Source organism: Octodon degus, unplaced genomic scaffold (genome assembly GCF_000260255.1).
Source record: "Octodon degus isolate 3935 unplaced genomic scaffold, OctDeg1.0 scaffold00131, whole genome shotgun sequence".
Classification (NCBI taxonomy): domain Eukaryota; kingdom Metazoa; phylum Chordata; class Mammalia; order Rodentia; family Octodontidae; genus Octodon; species Octodon degus.
The window spans coordinates 2,499,195-2,516,514 of NW_004524707.1; the positions used below are offsets into that span (position 1 = coordinate 2,499,195).

The window sequence follows — 17,320 nt, forward strand, 5'->3', positions numbered from 1 at the left end:
CATATTGCAGCTCAGACGCCTAGTGATCCTCCTGTTTTCAGCCTCCCCAGTGCTGGGATTATAGGTGTGCACCCCCACAGCTTGTCATGGTGTCCCGCTCAGCGCCGCATGTGGTGTTGGGGATCAAACTCTGGTCCCTGCTCTTGCCTAAACAGGCATTTAGTCTGCTGAACTATCTCACCAACCTTCACAAAGATATTTTCTATCTCTGTGGCCCTTGTTCCTCTCTCTAACAGGGACTGCGGCCTACGCCAGCAGTAGGATGTCATGGCTTGTTTTACACTCTGCTACTGGGGTCCCATCTGTGCAAACTTGTCTGTTTTATTTGCTTTCATTTTTATGTACTTTTGTCTTTGATAGTGCACGTTAGGATTATAGTACCTCTCTAATAAATTTCTTTTTAGAATTAAGTTTATTAGTACATTTTAGATAAATATAACGATGGTATTCACCATGGGATTTTTTGACAGTGTATATTTTAATTTTTCTTTTTTCCCAATTCCCTCTCCTCCTTTCACCCTGCTTCCCCTCCCTATTTATAAAGCTTTGTTTCTATTTTATCTTTATAAAAATCGTTTTATCATCTTTGCCCATTCCTCTCCCCATCCTAGTTCCTCTTTCCTTTTGAACAATTTCTTCCCATTTCACAATATCTATTGTGCATTTTGGTCCTTATTACTCTTTAAGTTTCCCACATGGAGACAATAAGATGTTCACATATATGAGTTCAATATATTTCACCTGAGAGTATGGTCTCAGATTGCATCCATTTACCTAGAAATGTCTCAAGTTTATCTTTCCTGATGGCAGAGTAGTAGCCCATTGTATTAAAAAAAAAACCCACAATTTTTTTATCCATTCCACTATTGATGGGTTTGTTTTAAAGATTTAGCTATAATTGCTTCTATAAACACAGGTGCAGCTATATTACCATGGCATGATATTCTTCCGGGAAAAAACCCAGATGCACAGCTGGGTCAGATGGAACCTCTAATTCTATTTATGAGGACTCTCCATACTGAGTTCCACAGTGATTAGACCAGTCTGCACTACAACCAGCAGTGGAGAAGGGCTCCTTCTCCCCACACGCCCACAACATTGGTTATTAGTTGATTTCATTTCCTTTCTTTTTCTAAGTGTATTTAGTACAGGGGCTACTGGGGCTACAGCATCTCACTACACAGATGGGACTCTTAGTGATCCTCCTGTTTTCAGCTTTCCAAGTGCTGGGATTACAGGCGCACACTACCATGCCCAGTCTCAGTTGCTGTCTCAGCGCGCCATGGGAGTGGGGCTGGCAGGGCATACTGGGGATCAAACCCCAGCTACTGCACTTGCCTAAGCAAGGTCTTTAGTCCTCTGAGCTATCCGGCCAGACTTGGTTAATTTCTTGATGACAGCCATCCTTTCTGGAGTGAGATGAAATCTCAGCATTGTTTTAATTTGCATTTCTCCAATAACAAGTGATATTGGATTTATTTCCCCATTTGTATTTCTTCATCCGAGAAGGGTCTATTCATTTCAGATGCCGATCTTTGGATTAGGTCTTTAAAATTGGGGGGGGGTCTAATTTTTCTCAATTCTTTATAAGTTCTAGGTATAAGTCTTTATATAGTGCAGTTGTCTAAAGAACGACTGGATAATTTTTTTTTCCATGTGAGGATTGTCTTTTCACACCACTGGTGATTTCTTGCTATGCAGAAACTTTTTAACAGAATGAGATCCCAGTTTTTGATTCTTTGTATTATTTCCCATGCAATTGTTTTTTTAAATGAAATCTTTTCCTCTACTTATGTCTTAAAGAGTTCTGTCTACTCTTTTCCAGCAGATTTAATGTTTTTATACCTAGATCTTTGACTCCTTTCTATTTTACTTTTGTGCATGGTAAGAGACATGGATCTAGTTTTAGTCTTTGGTGTGTGGAAAACCAGTTTTTTGAGCACCATTTATTAAAGAGGCCATCTTTCTTCCGGTGAATGTGCTTGACACCTTTATCAAAGATAAAACTACTTAGTGTGTTCAGAGTTGTTCTATATCTAATCCATTTCACTCAAGTCTGTCTTTTTGACAATACCATGCTGATTTCATCATAGTAGCTTTGTGGTATAATTTCAAGTCAGGACTTATAATACCCCCTGCCTTGCCTTTGTTGCCAAGAATTGCTCTTCTAAGTCTTTTCTGGTACTAAATGAATTTTAGGAATGTTTTCTTTAGTTCTGGAAGGTAGGCTAGTGGTATTTTGACTGAGATTGTATTACATCGCTATAAAAGGACCAGTCATATAGCTCAGCAGGTTAAAGTGACTGCTTAGGCAGACACAGGGGCCAGGAGTTCAATCTCCAGGCCTGTCATGCTGGTCCCACCCCCAGGGTGCCCTGAGATGGCGATTGAGACTGAGTGTGGTGGCGTGCATCTGTAATCCCAGCGCTTGAAAGGCTGAAAACAGGAGGATCACTATGAGTTCAAACTGTGTAGTGAGACCCTTAGACCCTGTACTAAATACATTAAAAATAAATAAATAAAATAAAAGACAATAAAGCTCTTTTCCCTGTTTCCTTTTGCCTGCTTCTCTGCTGCAACACTGTCTAAAAAAGCCTATCAGTAGATGTTCATATGAGCTTTCATGGAAAGTTGGCCCATGAGTAGGGATTTATCCTCAATATTTGAACCCAAGTTCTTTGTGCTTCATTTAAGTAAATCAGTGCCTATTATTCTTCACTTTTTTGGCATCAGTGTAAAAACTTAGAATTTCTAAGTTGAAAGTATTCTAGAAATCATTCTAGTCCCAAACTCTTCTTTAGCCTGTGGGGAGACTAAGACTCTTAGTCATGTGACATATAGTAGATTGTATTTTATTTGGTCTCTGGAAAAAGTCTCTGTGATCTTTCTACAACAGAATAAGCAAAATATTTCTAGGTACATTCTCCTATACGACAGGCTCAGGGTCTCATACATAAATCTCTACAGTCCAGTTTTGGTCAGTGAAAATTAGTCATTATGAGAGTAAGAAGAGCTTGGGATTTGATTTAGACATTAGTCCAGAATCTGAATTAGCCATTGATAAGAAAGATACTAGGTTGTATTCTCAGTCTTTCTGAATTAGGTTTTCTGTAAAATATGATTAATAATATATGATTAACTTCAAGAAATGACCTATGATATTGTATTTAAGAGTTTGGAACATGATTAATAAGCAGAAACTCTGTTTATAAAATAATGCTGCTTAAAATTATTTCAATTATTTTTCTCACATACTGAGATTTATTTTGTTTCCTCTTTATAAAATGAAGCAACCACGTTATGCATTTATTTAGTTTCCTTTCTCTGTAGAAAGTTTAGAATTTAATTTGCACGGTCATCAATATTCCCGAGTTCACTCACTTACATGCTGAGAATGTTCCCCCTTATTTCTGAGAGCTAAGCACTTATATCCTTGTACACCCAAGTCATCTCAGCTTGGTGGTGAAGTTCATTTGGAGACATTTTACAATGCCATTGTCATCTCTGGATGAACACCTATCGTCAGTTATTAAATATCTACAGCTGGTCCAAGTGGAAGAACGTAATCATTGCAGGTTGATAACTTACCCTTCAGCTTCATGGAGACTAAAGTCAGCAATATTCACATAAGATCCAGGTAGATATTAGTGGACCAGTCTTCATTCAGAACTAAGTCCTGGGCTAACAAATATGCCTTCTACAAGTTCCTTCTTAGTGTTTTTGACAAAAACATAATACTGAAATGGAAGCTCCTTCACCCTGACCCAATCCCACTGAAAAAAAAAATCTTTTAAAATTATCATGAAACTCTGTCCATTAATAAGACTTTGTACTCTGACATTCACTTTCCCATGGGTGATTTATCTCTACTGTAAACACCTCTCTAAGATTCTTATTTTTACTCTTTAGGAGCACAGCCCAGAAGTTAGTTAGTTTACTGTCACAAAGTAAATCAAGGAAACATAAATGTTGAGAGCAATTGTTTGGTGTTTGGATTGCACTCTTGTCCTTTCATGATTAGATGTGTGTGCTTCTCTAGTTCAGTTAATCTGTGAAGTATGAAAAATTACTTGTGAATTCTTTTTTCCAGTGTTCTACTAGGTAGTCACACTGGAGATTGAAGATGGCCACCAGTGGGAGGTGGTGCCACAGTACCTCAGCTGCTCCACGAGGAACCTGACACACAGACCAAGAAATGCAATGTGTGTGGAGATAAGAAGCCAGCCAGCACCTGTGCTGTCATGGGCAAGAAGTGGAGAAGTGTTGAAGCTGTGATTAAACAGCCGTGGACTCTCAGAGGGTTCTCATGCAAGCTCATGTCCTTCTCCCCTAGATTTGGAGCTTTATTGGGTGCTGGGTCGAGTTCCATCCTGACCTGGTCTACTGCACACTAACCCTCCCCTCTTGTGACTCACTGTTGTAAATTTGCCAAGGCTCAGTTTTTAGTCCAGGCATCAAATTGTGATTTGGGGCTTCCACTTTAGCTTGACTCAGAGCTTTTGTGAATGCTGAGCCCCAGTGTTTCCTCTCTGCATTTCTGCATCATGCCCTCCAAGCTGCAGAGAATTTTACCAGCACTGTGGCTCCTCGGGGTCCTGTCTTTAATGTGGTGTCCATCTGTCCTGTGTGGTGAGTACAGAGGTTGTGGGTAAAGGGGGAGACTGTACCCCAAGGGAGGGAGAAGAACACTTTTCTGAAAATTGATCAAATGCTCTTAGTTCAACATAATTTTACAGAAATGAAACACATTTTAAAGAAATACCTCTAAATAGTTTTCATTCTTCCAAAATAAGCTATAATTGGTTGTGAAGCTAAATTTTACAAATACCTTAGTAATTGATTTAGTTTTTTAAAAAGCCTTTTTATTTGGTTATTTATTGATGCTTAAATGAATACTCAAATAATTTCTTCTGAGATGTTATTTTTTTCTTATTGCATTAGTGATTTAGTAAATGTTTGCTTTTGAGAAAGTAAAATTTAAAAATATTATAAGACCTTTTTCTCATGAGTGAATTATTAGAGTCAAATTAAAGATTAAAAATCTCTGTATGAACTGAAAACCTTGTATAAGTGTGAGGCATAGCACTGTAATTTAGAGAAAAGTTGTTCCCAATCAAAGTGTTTGTATTCTGACATGGTTTCTTTTATGAGAAAAATTTTCTCAGACTGTTAGAAGTACTTATATGCATATCCTCAGCATTGTGTTTTTGAGTGTTTAAAGTAGAACATTCTGTACAGAATTGAAAGTCAACTTAACACGAAAGAAAAAGTTCACCAATATCCTTGCTAATCTCTAGGCAGGTTTTGTTCTATATTCAGTTTTGTTCCATAATCAGTATGATGTATTTTTGCAATCCTGATGACACGTGGATTAAGTCCATGCCAAGCATAATGCAACTTTGTCACCCTGGTGAAAACATCGGGAGAATTTGTGAAGTGTACTTTCTAGGTCCCCAGAATGATCCAAAACTGTCTAGGCTTGGAACTTTGTTAATATTACAGAATGACTCCAGAGTTGTTTTGTCTTTTCTTTTCTTTCTTTCTTTTTTTTTTCTTTCTTTTTTTTTTTTTTTTTTTTTTTTTGGTGGAACCAGGGATTGAACTCAGGCCCTTGCACTTGCCAGGCAAGTGTTTATTCTATTGAGCCATCTCTCTCTCTGTTTTTTTTTTTTTTTAAGGTGTTTTACTTTAGAACTTTTATACATCCAAATAACTGGTATTTTTAAAGGAATATTTAAAAGGTAGGTAAAAAGATCCTTTCAATTCGGGTGGCTTTGCTGTCTTGGGAATGCCCAGGCTGCGGCCTGGTCCTCCTTTCTCATTGCCCTGATCTGCCAGGCCTCTCTTTCCTGAGACAGGGGAGGTCAACTGTCCCACAAACCACTGGAAGCTGTCATGATTTCTCTGCATTTATGCCCTTTTCCAATCCCTCAAAGCCACCTCACTGTGGTCCTTGCTACTCTACCTGCTATATAATCTGTACCTGCCTTCATTTTCTTTTACAAATATCAATCTTCTGTTGCCTTTTCTTTGCTCAGACTGTTACCCCAACATGACAAACCTGCCCATCCCTCACTACTTATGCAGTTTTTTCCTACACCTCAGAATATCTTTTATCCTGAAGAATATACTATCTTATTCCCTTCCCACTTGGCTCTGTCTGTCTCCTCCTGACACCCTTCTTGGCCTCCCTTGTCTCTCACATGAGTTCAAATTGAACAGTGCTGTGATTTACCACTTGTATGATCAGGCCCGAGGCGTCTTACCATGCTAAGAGGATGTGACTGCTGAGCCTAATGGGATGAGTTCTAGAAATACTTATTAGAAAGGTCAATTAGAAAAGACCTTTTCCTCATGAATGTGTTTCATCTGAACCTAGGAGAGTGCGCCCATAAACCTTAGACTTGTACACAGCTTGTGTTTATTTGGGACTTGTGATGTCAAAAACAGAGATACAGGTCATCAGCACACATTCATGATGTTGAAAACACAACAAATTATAAATTCAAGTAGCATAAGTTAGCTATTAAATAGTACTTGGAGATTATGAATCAAAGCAATAGTGAATATGGGCTTTTGAGCAGGGCCGGCATGGCTTGTGGTGCCAGGGATCAAACCTCGTCCCCGGTGCTCTTCCTGAGCAGGCAATTTAGTCTGCTGAGCTATCTGGCTGGCATTTATTTATTTATTTATTTATTTATTTATTTATTTATATGTATTTAATACAGGGTCTACAGGGTCTTACTACACAGATCAGACTCATGGTGATCCTCCTGTTTTCAGCCTCCCCAGCACTGGGATTACAGCCATGTGCCACTATGCCTGGACTCTGGCTGGCTTAGTCTTCCCTGGGAGCAGGGCAAGAGTGGCATGTGGGGCTGGGGATAGAACTGCAGTCCCTGAGCTTTTGCCTAAGCTTGCCTAAGCAAGTGTTTTAGTCTGCTGAGCTATCTCACCGGCCCCTGATTAGCATTTAGAGAGAATTTCTACAAGAAAATGATAGTTAATGTTGAAGTATCCACTAGAGAGGTCAAAGGAAATGTTTCTACTTATAGGTGGAAAAGTATTTTTATTTCCAGTAAATACATATTTGGGAAACAACTGAGACTTGGTTCTAGCTATCAGAGAAAATCTTACATTACTTTAGTACTATGTCTGACATTCTGCTGTATTTTATTTAAATGTATGCAGTGCTTGTGGGCCATGACAGTGGTGTCTTTCAGAGAGGTTTGACATCTATTTCTTGATTCAATGTACATATCACTGTTTTTGTTCTTCCCATGAGCTTTCTCTTAAAATATTCTAAAATGTAGCACTTTAGTGTTTGATGGGTGGATAGTTTTGACTGGAGAGCAAGGGCTCAGAGATTTTGGAGTGATTTCAAAACTGTTTTGGTTTCACACAAATGCACGTCTTTGCATTTAGCTTGAAATTGATCAAGTGTACTGCTCAAGCAATCTAACTTAAAAATGAATTCAGCCTCCATGAAAAAAAAAAATAGCAAGGTAAAGTTGGATGCACTTGTCAGTGACATGAAAGAAAGTCCAGGGGCTGAGCTTCTCACTCCAAGGCTGGCAGATGGGCAGCAAGAGTGATCTTACAGACAGAGAAGGTGGGCGGACAGAAAGAAGCCTCCTGCAAGCTATACAAATCCCCCCATCCAAGTACTAACCAGGCCCGACCCTGCTTAGTTTCTGAGATCAGATGAGATTGGGCACGTTCAGGGTGGTACAGCCGTAGACCAAGCTGCACAAGTCCTGAGCTGTGCCTACTGTTCATGCTCCACAAGTTCACAGTCTCCCCTTTATGTCCTGCCATCAAGGTTGCCCTTCGCCTCCTAACATTGAGCATGGACATCATAAACGAGTCAATGCCTACAATATTTTCAAATATGAGGTTGCATATGAATGTGAAGAAGGATTCATTTTGGTCGGGCAAGCAAAACTCAGCTGTAGTTCTTCACACTGGTCACCTGAAGCTCCCCGATGTAAAGGTAACTCTGCTCCCTTTTCAGCTCATGACCGAGTTAGCAAAGCTGTCCTGAGAGGATCCAGAGCAATGTTTGTCCCTTGCAGAGCCAGTACGAAGTTCTGATTTCATTGTTTTCAATTTAAATAATGAATATGTACAGATTGAATCCCACGCAAAAAATACAAAGAATGTAGATAAACGTGACATTGCTCCAGTTTCTCTCCGTCATGGAATTCAGCCTTAAATCAGCCCTGCTCCTAGCATCTTGTTTTTGTTTCCTAGTATATTTTATAGGCATCACATTTTATGAGTGTACAGTAGATCTGTGCCAACCCTCAAGGAAACTTGCCCTGGCATCATTTAGAATGGGAATGTGGCAGGCACTCCTGAACTAATTTGGAATATCCCAAGTAACAGGCATTCCCGCAGAGCTGCGTGCTGGCCACCACCTGCTGTAGTATGGGGTGTACATGGGAGGGCTTTTCATTTGCAGTCTGTTGAAGAGTCACAGTTGGGTGTACTAAGGGTCTTTACCGTAATGGCTGAGAATCTGGGGTCATATATATTTATTCATGTGCCATCCCTTTACTGGAAACCTTGATGACATTCACAAGTTTTTTACCCTTTTTTATCTCAAATTTCTTCCATGACATGAGAATAGTGATGATTATATATTTTGTAGTGCTATTGTGAGATTAAATGAGACAGGCACAAAAATGCTAATCTAAAAATCTGATGGGTATTCATCGTTACCAACACTGCTATCAAAATGAAAGAAGATATTATAATAAGTGCCTAAATGTAACTCAGCCTTATTATCTTAGACTATCAGCATGTCTTTTGTTCTTAGATGTCTAGACTGCCTAAAGTGTCTTTCCATTGTAGCTCTGTGTCTGAAACCAAAGATAGAAAATGGAAAGCTGTCTGTGAATAAGCCTAAGTACACTGAATCTGAAAATGTCACCGTCTTTTGTGACTCTGGCTTTGGAATGGTGGGTTCCCAAAACATCACTTGCTCTGGACGTGGAGACTGGTATCCACACGTGCCCAAGTGTGACTGGGTAAGTGAGCCAAGGTGGGCATTCTGTGCTGCCCAACAGGGTGCTCTCCTACAGAGCTCTGTCCAGCAGTGAATGGTGACATGGGACTTGTCCAGAATCATTTTTGACTTCCTCACAGGAGCTCTCTGTTTTCTTGACTCATGCTGCTTAGTTAGGTAGAAATGTCAATTTCTCTGTTTTCAAAAATAGGAGAAATTGAGTACTTTAGAGACTAGGTCCCACAGACTTGGGAGTATGATGTCCTGAACATCATTTCAAATCATGTAATGTGTAGTTATCCTACTTCTGGATGGTCAGCAGAAATGGCTCCAAACCCCTTCATTTAGGCTGCTGGCTCGAATACACCGATGTCCTCTGGGGAACACTTTGCCAGGCCCAACACGACTCCTGGTTTCCCCTGCTTAGCCACCAGTCCGAGCTGGTCTGAGCCCTGAGCTGTAGTCCTGCTGTCATCAGGATGCAGCTCCTCCATGATCACAGAGAATCCCCTCCATCATATCTGCTGCATCATCTCTTTTAGGAGGTCCCCAAAGGCTGTGAGCAAGTGGTCGCAGGCAGAAAGCTCATGCAGTGCCTGCCGAGCCTGGAGGATGTGAAAATGGCCCTGGAGGTGTATAAGCTGTCCCTGGAGAATGAACTACTGGAACTACAGAGAGACAAGCCCAGACAGCCCACGCTGGAGTAATCACTGCAACTTTTCCCGAAGAGAAAAGAAAATGTATGTGGGTGGCTTGCTGCCCTCAGTGCAGGTGGATCGCTTAACATGAGCAACTCTACAATCTCGTTGGCGCTGATAGTCATGACAGTAAATATTCATATCTAAAAATTATTTTGTCTTTTATTATATTAAAACATAATAAAAGGAGGTCCTAAGCAAGTCCATTCATTACACAAGCTTACGTATTCATGACTGGATACGTGCTTGGCTTCGTGGGCACAGAGCTTGTGTCTTCAGAGTTAAGATTCAGTGTCAACACACCCCTAGACTGTGTCTATCCCCTCATGGGAGACAGTCACGCCTCCTCTGAGCCCCAAACACATCACCTCACTCAACAGTTGCTGTCCTAGGAGGGGATCTGTGTCTGTGTCCAACCTCCTCACTCCAGCACCACGGAAGTAAAGCCTACCTGTCAGCCACTTGTGCATTCCCAAGTCTTCCATCTGTTTGGTCATCATTTTCCTTCGTATTAAATTAAAATGGCTTTAGCAGCTCTTGTACAAATGAAGAGAAATGCAGACCAATCTGCTGCGTGTTTCTGGGTACTCAGAAGGGTTTTTGCTTCACCAGTTCTTCATGGAGGAAGCACCCTGAGGGGTACCTCTTCCTCAGACTCCTACTTCCTGTGGGCGTTTCTTTCTCATTTTAATTTCAGCTCCACTTGCTATTTCTTTTCTGTTTTACAGAATTCTGTGAGGAACTTTGGCCCTTTGACTTGTTTTCTCCAAATACATTGTGAAGTGATCATGGAGTATGTCAGGCTCACAGAGGGGCTTGACCTGCTAGAGCAATGGGAGGGGTCAGCCACAATCTTAAAAGCTGTTATCCACTAGGCTCTAGGGATGTCCTTGGGTGTTGCCATTGTGTAGATTTTAGTTTCCTCAGAAAGCTCTGTGGGCAAGTGGTTAGGAAGATGAAGATTAGATAGATAATTGATGGTTCTAACATTTTATATATTCTCTAGTAACCGATTCCAAAGAAACGAAGATTTATGAATCTCTTGAAGTGGAATTTAAGACACTGATCTTAAGGAAATTCAATAACATAAGGAAGTACAGATGGATAATTCAGTGAAATTACCAAAACAATTGAGGACCTGTATGAGAAATTTCATAATGAATTACACATAGTAACAATTTAAAATGACCAAAGAGAAATCAGCTCCACAAAGAATTCAATGAGTACAATAAAAATACATTGAGAATTTCAATAGCAGATTAGATTAAGCAGAAGAAAGAATTTATATACTTGAAGACAGACCTTTTGAATTAATAGGGTTAGAGGTGAAGAAAAATGAAATGAAAAGTTAAAAAAGAAGAACTTATGAAACACCACTAAGTGAACAAATATTTACATGGTATTGTACTTGGCATTATAAAATAGAACTTTACCAGTTGGTTTTCTTTAGAAACAAGTGCCTTTCTGAGGCCTAGAGCATGAAAGACTTCCTCCTTTTGAGAAAAGGTTTCTGTAGGCAGAGAAAATGTAAAACAAAGCCCTCATTAGCCTTTTTGGTTAATCCTGACTAAAAAAGAGCTAAAATTTTACTGGAAAGAGCAATTAAAAAGACAAAGACAGAGAAAAGAAACCAGATAAAGAAAGATACTAAGTGGCACTGAGACTTACATCAGAGATCAGAAGGAAGACAAGCAGATAGGCAGGGCACGGGAAAAGCCAAGTGCTCAAGCCAAGATAGCTCTCTCCCCACCTCAAATAAAATACAAAGGAGACAAAAATTGTAAGGGAGCTGCTAACTTAAAAAAAACTATAAACATATATATGTATTCCCACTCTAGACCATTATTTTGCTACACCAAGTAACACATATCCCATTAATCCCAGGCCTTCCAGGTTTAAGCCTTTGAGATATGATGGGGTATCATTATTGGGGATATAAAAAGGGCTTTCAGAGGGAGAGAAACACTCACCAGGAATTTGGGCTCCAATACACATGCATGGATATAGGGCAGACAAAGACTGTGGTGGGGAGGGGAGCCAGGACTGGACTTTGAGGCCACACTTGGATACCTGGAGAGATAAGAATCCTCTATGAGGAAAAAAAAAAAAGCAAAACAAAAAATGACAGGGCCTCACACTGTTGTGTTTTGTACCAGGACTGCTGTTACAGTTGCAGGCTTCATCTCTTGGGTATACCATTCAAGACTGACAAAGACTTGCCCTGAAAATTCTGTTCATCCCACAAGATGCCCTGAAAACATGACTGTGGCAAAGACCACCTGGACACAACACAACCCCAAGGACACCACTGAGAGACAATAGCCTTGCTCCAGTCACAGCAGAGGCTGACTAGTCTATTCACAGCAGAAGCCTGAGGATGCCATTCATAGGAGGCTATCTCCAGTAGAGTCTTATAGCAATGGATTGTCACCCCTGGTTCTTCACAAATCTTGGGTCTCTAACTTTGTTCTTCACTGCAGTTCTAGCTGAGGTTGACCCAGCCAATTGGACACTAAGCAAAAGGTGCTTGTTAACTCCAACCTTCTAATGGGTTTAACAGGTGTCATCTGCTTCTGCCTAGCCACCTGCTGATTACCACCTCCCCCAGACTATCTCTACATAAAGTCTTAGCCCCGCTGGCCACAGCATGTGGCCCCCACTGTCAGTCTTTTGGCCCTGGATTTGCCAGCCAGTATTGACCTCCCAACCTGCCCTGAAGCCTGTAATCACCCAATGACCAGGGGCAAAAGCTGTATTACTGGGTATAGTTCCTGGACTTTCATGCTGTCCAGTTGCTACCAGAATGCCACCTTGTGCCAGTGTGCTAGTAGCCACAGTTCCAAAGGTATACTCTTCTGGTCTGGCCAGATCATAGGCCTAGGATCAACCTGCTACAACCAATATGGAAAAAATCATTGTTGGACCAATGTGACGCACATGGGCATGTCCAATGGGGCAGTTAGTACAAGACAGGGCACACGAGGAGCAAGTGGAGAAGGTTCAGCAATACTTGGCCAGTGGGCCAAGAACAACAACAGTCCTGTGGCCATACAGATCTGCCCATCCCATACCTGCTCACCCAGTTTATCAACCCACCCTGCAGATGTACAGGCTTTTAAATGCCACCTTTAGTCTGTGTCACAGCATGATACCCCAATTCTGTTGGCTGTGCCTGCTCCTCCACAGATGGGCCCACACTGGAACCTGAGTCCAGCCATTTGGAGCCTCCTAAGAAACCCCCAGAACTACACATGAGCACATTGATAGGGCCGATGGCCTTCAGGTCTACTTTGACAGCTCAAGGCCAACATGAAGTGCCTTCATAACCCCTAGAAGGACTCCTGATCCTAGGATCCCCTGTACTTAGGACCCTGTGGTTCTAAGAATGGATTCCTAAGATCTACATCTTACTCAATCTGCTCCTGCAATCAGATATTGCCAAATAATGTGACCCAGTGCTGCCCCCTGGGGTGTTCTATTTATGTAGGGACACCCCTGATTGCTGCCTGCAGGTAAACTGGGTGGACACACATGCACAGGTTTTCCCTCACTCCTGAAATCTCCACCTATACAGAACATGAGATGGAGGCAGCCCTGCACCTTGGCAGCAACTTATGCAGGAAAAGAGCTTCTTGTTAGCCTCAGTTTCAAATAGTTCAGGAATAGCCGCAGGGCTTGCGACTGGTTTAGGAGGCATCCAGATACTAGTACACTATCCTATCAGCTGTCCTGGGAACTAAATGACGACATGGAACAGGTGGCTGGCTCAGCATTCTCACCCCAAAACCAGATTAATTCACTGGCAGCTCTAACCTTGCAAGACAAGCGTGCCCTGGACCTTCTCACTGCAGACAAGCACGGCACATGCATCTTCCTAGGAGAAGAATGCTGCTATTAGGTAAACCAGCCAGGGGTGGTCACCACAAAGGTCAGGGAATTGAGTGATAAGATCTAGCAAGAAGGGAAGAACTAGGGGAAGACTGGGATTAGATCCTAGGCCAATGGATATCATGGCTCCTGCACCTAGTGGGGCCAGTGCTGGAGCTCTGTTACTGGTGACAATAGGGCTGTGTCTCCCGAACACCCTAGTGAGATTTCCAGAGACCACCGGCACTAGGAGGGCCACTGTCTAGATCATGGCACTGCACCTGTATAATCCCCTGGGAGACAGTGATACTCGATAGGACTAGAGAGGGCATCAAAGGGGGAAATGATGAGGAGAACAAAACTTGGGGAAATAAACATAAGACCAAAGTGACAGGGTAGCTCCGAACAACTGTGTAACCATGCCCCATTCTGCTTGTACAACTCAGCCTACATGTTCCCACCTAAAGCCCCTAGGTAAAGAAAGAACAAGAGACACTCAGGGGTCAGACTGTGTGGCACCTAGCTCCTCTGAGTCTGTGGGTATAACAAATTGGTCCCTCCACCTCGCTGAGTGCTTCTTGGTGGTTCTGTGATGACAGGTTCACTGCAACACATCAATAACTAGGAAGAAAGAAGAGCAAGCTAAACCCAAAGTTAGCAGAAGGAAGAAAATTATAAAGAAAGAAATCAATTAAAGAAAGGAAAAGTTATGGGGGGAAGGCCAATAAAACAAAAAAATTGGTTCTTTGAAAAATAAAAAAAAAAAACTAAAACCCTAGATAAACTATGAAAAGACTCACATAGGAAACAACCAAGATGCCCCTCACCTGAGGAATGGCTGAAAAAGATGTGGTATTTTTATACAGTGGAGTATTACTCACCTATAAAGAATGATAAACTCAAAGCCTTTATATTGAAGTGGATGCCACTTGAAGATATACTCATTAGTGAAATAAACCAGACACACATATGTAAATATTGTATAGTTTCCCTAGTATAAGAACTCAAAAGAAGAAATACAAATCAAAAGGTATAATACAAATAAAAGGAAAGCAAGAACTTGAGGACTAACAAATCAAGAGAGGGAAAGGAGAAGAGCTAGGAAACATGACCGGGGCGAGCCATACAATTATATGTAGAAGATGGGTAAGGAAATGATCCTGAGAATCTTCAGGAGATTTTTGAATCTAGCAGTTAATTGGAAGGATTCTCACCTTGACTAACTATGTATACTGACACCTGTGAACTAAGCAACTGCACTGAAGATGGCAATTTGTAATAGTAGGTTCATGCTCGGAGTGCCTGTCATTCTGGTCTTCTGAATACGGGCTGCTTGTCATGACATGCCAGTTGCTGCTGTGCTGTCTCTCAGGTAGATGATTGTTCAAAAAGAAGTGGGTGATGAATGAAGGCAGGAGAAAAGAAAAGGAATGTTGTGGGACTGTCCTGCTTCAAGGTTGTATATGGTTAGATTTTTGGACTTATGTGTAAACATAAGAATTATATAATTCTTTATGCCTATTTTTAAAATATATTCTAATTTTTAAATGTTTTTTCACCATATTCTGTAGGGTCTTAAAGTTCAACATATCAATACTTGATGAAAAATACCTGTTCCATGTTATGTCTAAGATGTTTGATATTCAGATAGATAGTGAGGTTAAACTTAACAGCCTAGGTTGTATGGTAATAACAATAAGCTTGTCTTCTGGAGGGTTAACAATCTAAGTTTACAGACCAAAATTAGAGAAAAATGAGGGCTGCAAGGAAAGTCAACATTTTGACCATAGCCTTCCAAGGTCAATTAAAACTCAGGACATATGAGAACCTGTACTGTAACGTCATGTAACTCAGTAGTGTCCCAAATTTTCTGATCAAGAAGATTATGGGGCCAAAGAGGAAAGTGATCAATGACATAGAGTGTGCCGAAGGAGCGTCACATGGAGAGAAAACATTCTCTCAGGCTTTCACAGAGAGCACATTGGCCAAGCAATGGCCGTGACTCATCCACATGGCTGACACTGACAAAAGATCTACAATCTGAGGTACAAGATCTCAGGAAAACTCCTGAGGGGATTTGACTGACCTTATCAGATCCAAAAGCTACAACTCTTGTTGCATAGGTCTTGCTTTATCTTGGTCTTAACCATCCAGCAGAAAAGTATAAAAATGAAGTATAAGAAGTAAAGCCATGCTGTTATGTTGAGCTGTAGGGGACTCAGGTCAACAATTTCTGACATTGCCAGTCAAGTGGAAGACCCAACACTATTATGGACTACTGGACTCTTTTAGAATATTTTGCTGAGTTAACACACTTACAATATTCAAAAAAATATTCAAATGATGGAACTAAACAAAAAAGGGGGTACAGATTAATGTCCATTTTGTATCTGTGTATTCAAAATGGTTAGGATAGATATATAGTTACATCCTCTTAATGAATATAGGGATTTGTTCTATAGTGTTTGTAAATAAGATATCATGTCCATATCTTGTACAGCAAAAACCACTAGGAAGAGAGTATGCAATGTGTTAATTATTGAAACTGTCCTACCAATTTGATTTGAAACTGTCTCATTGCTATTTGTTTCTCAATAAAATTATGGGGAAAAAAAGAAAAGAAAAGACTCACATAAATAAAATTAGAAAAGAAATTCCATAAATAAAATCAGAAATTTAATGAACAAAGCAGAATACGAATAAGTAAAATCAGAAATTTCAGTTTCCTGAAATTTAAAACAGTGTTCTCAAGAAACAATTATAAATAATTATATACCAGAAAATGGAATAATCTAGTGAGATTAGTAAACTTCTGGGAAAACATAATCAAGACTGAATCAGGAAGAAAGAGAAAACTTCTATGACCAATGACAAAGAGACTGAAGAAACAATTAAAAGCCTTTCAGCAAAGACAAACCAAGAACCAAATGGCTTTGCAGAAAAATCCTACCAAGCAGTAAAAGCATTGTTAATTATATTTCCTTTACAAAATTCTACAAGTTGGATACAAGGTCTCTGTAAACCTTCTAATTTTCATATATTTTTCTCTCTTATTTCCCATACAAACATTTCTGCCTTATACATCCCCACCACACCTCCTTTGGGGCTATTTCCTTTACTTTTTATTTTAACCATTTTATTAACTGAAGAGAATATTTCCTTCATTTAAAAGTATTATAGTTTTAAACAGATAGAGTGTCTGTTCATATTTATCAGAAGATGTTAACAACAGTTTCTTTGGAACTTCTCTTCTGCTTTCTGCCCACTTCTGTTGATCATGATTCCAGGTTATGTTTATTTGGAAGGGTGAGACCCACATAAGCTGATTTGGGTGTATGTACATGCATACATAGTCAGAGAGGAACTTGTTATCATTGGGAGTTGGAATAGATTGTTAATTGTTTCCCAGGACCAGTTACCCCTTATTTGTGTAATACTGTCACTGGGCTGGGTCTGGGAGGTTCCCAAGTCTGGATGAAGGCTGAGATGAGGGACTTAGCCTACCCTTTTGTAGAGTCCCAGAAGAAGGATTTTTTTTATTTGATTGAGTAAAAGGTAGCAATAAGGTAGTTTCAAAACTGATTAATAGGACAGTTTCAATAATTAATACATGGTACATTGTTATCTTCTTAGTGGTTATCCATAGTACAAGATGCAGACAGGATATCCTGTCCAAACACTGTTAGGACAAATCTGTCTTCTCATTGAATTAAGTGAAAGTAGCTGTATATCTACCCTAACTATT

At 40.3% G+C, this 17,320-nt stretch overlaps 1 protein-coding gene across 1 annotated transcript; it reads left to right on the forward strand.

Moving 5' to 3' along the window:
• Positions 1–4,490: 4,490 nt before the first annotated feature.
• On the forward strand, positions 4,491–9,897 carry LOC111812593 (apolipoprotein R-like). Its single transcript, XM_023701169.1, has 4 exons — positions 4,491–4,629; positions 7,823–7,993; positions 8,857–9,032; positions 9,553–9,897. Exons 1-4 carry the CDS (start codon positions 4,506–4,508, stop codon positions 9,715–9,717), a joined length of 636 nt encoding a protein of 211 aa, XP_023556937.1. The 5' UTR covers positions 4,491–4,505; the 3' UTR covers positions 9,718–9,897.
• Positions 9,898–17,320: the final 7,423 nt, after the last annotated feature.

Bases quoted from the DNA above. Each gene is read 5' to 3' on its own strand.
- LOC111812593 (XM_023701169.1), top strand. From the start codon at position 4,506: ATGCTGAGCCCCAGTGTTTCCTCTCTGCATTTCTGCATCATGCCCTCC. The intron at 4,630-7,822 runs GTGAGTACAGAG...CCTGCCATCAAG, and splicing joins GTGTCCATCTGTCCTGTGTG to GTTGCCCTTCGCCTCCTAAC. The intron at 9,033-9,552 runs GTAAGTGAGCCA...CATCTCTTTTAG, and splicing joins ACGTGCCCAAGTGTGACTGG to GAGGTCCCCAAAGGCTGTGA.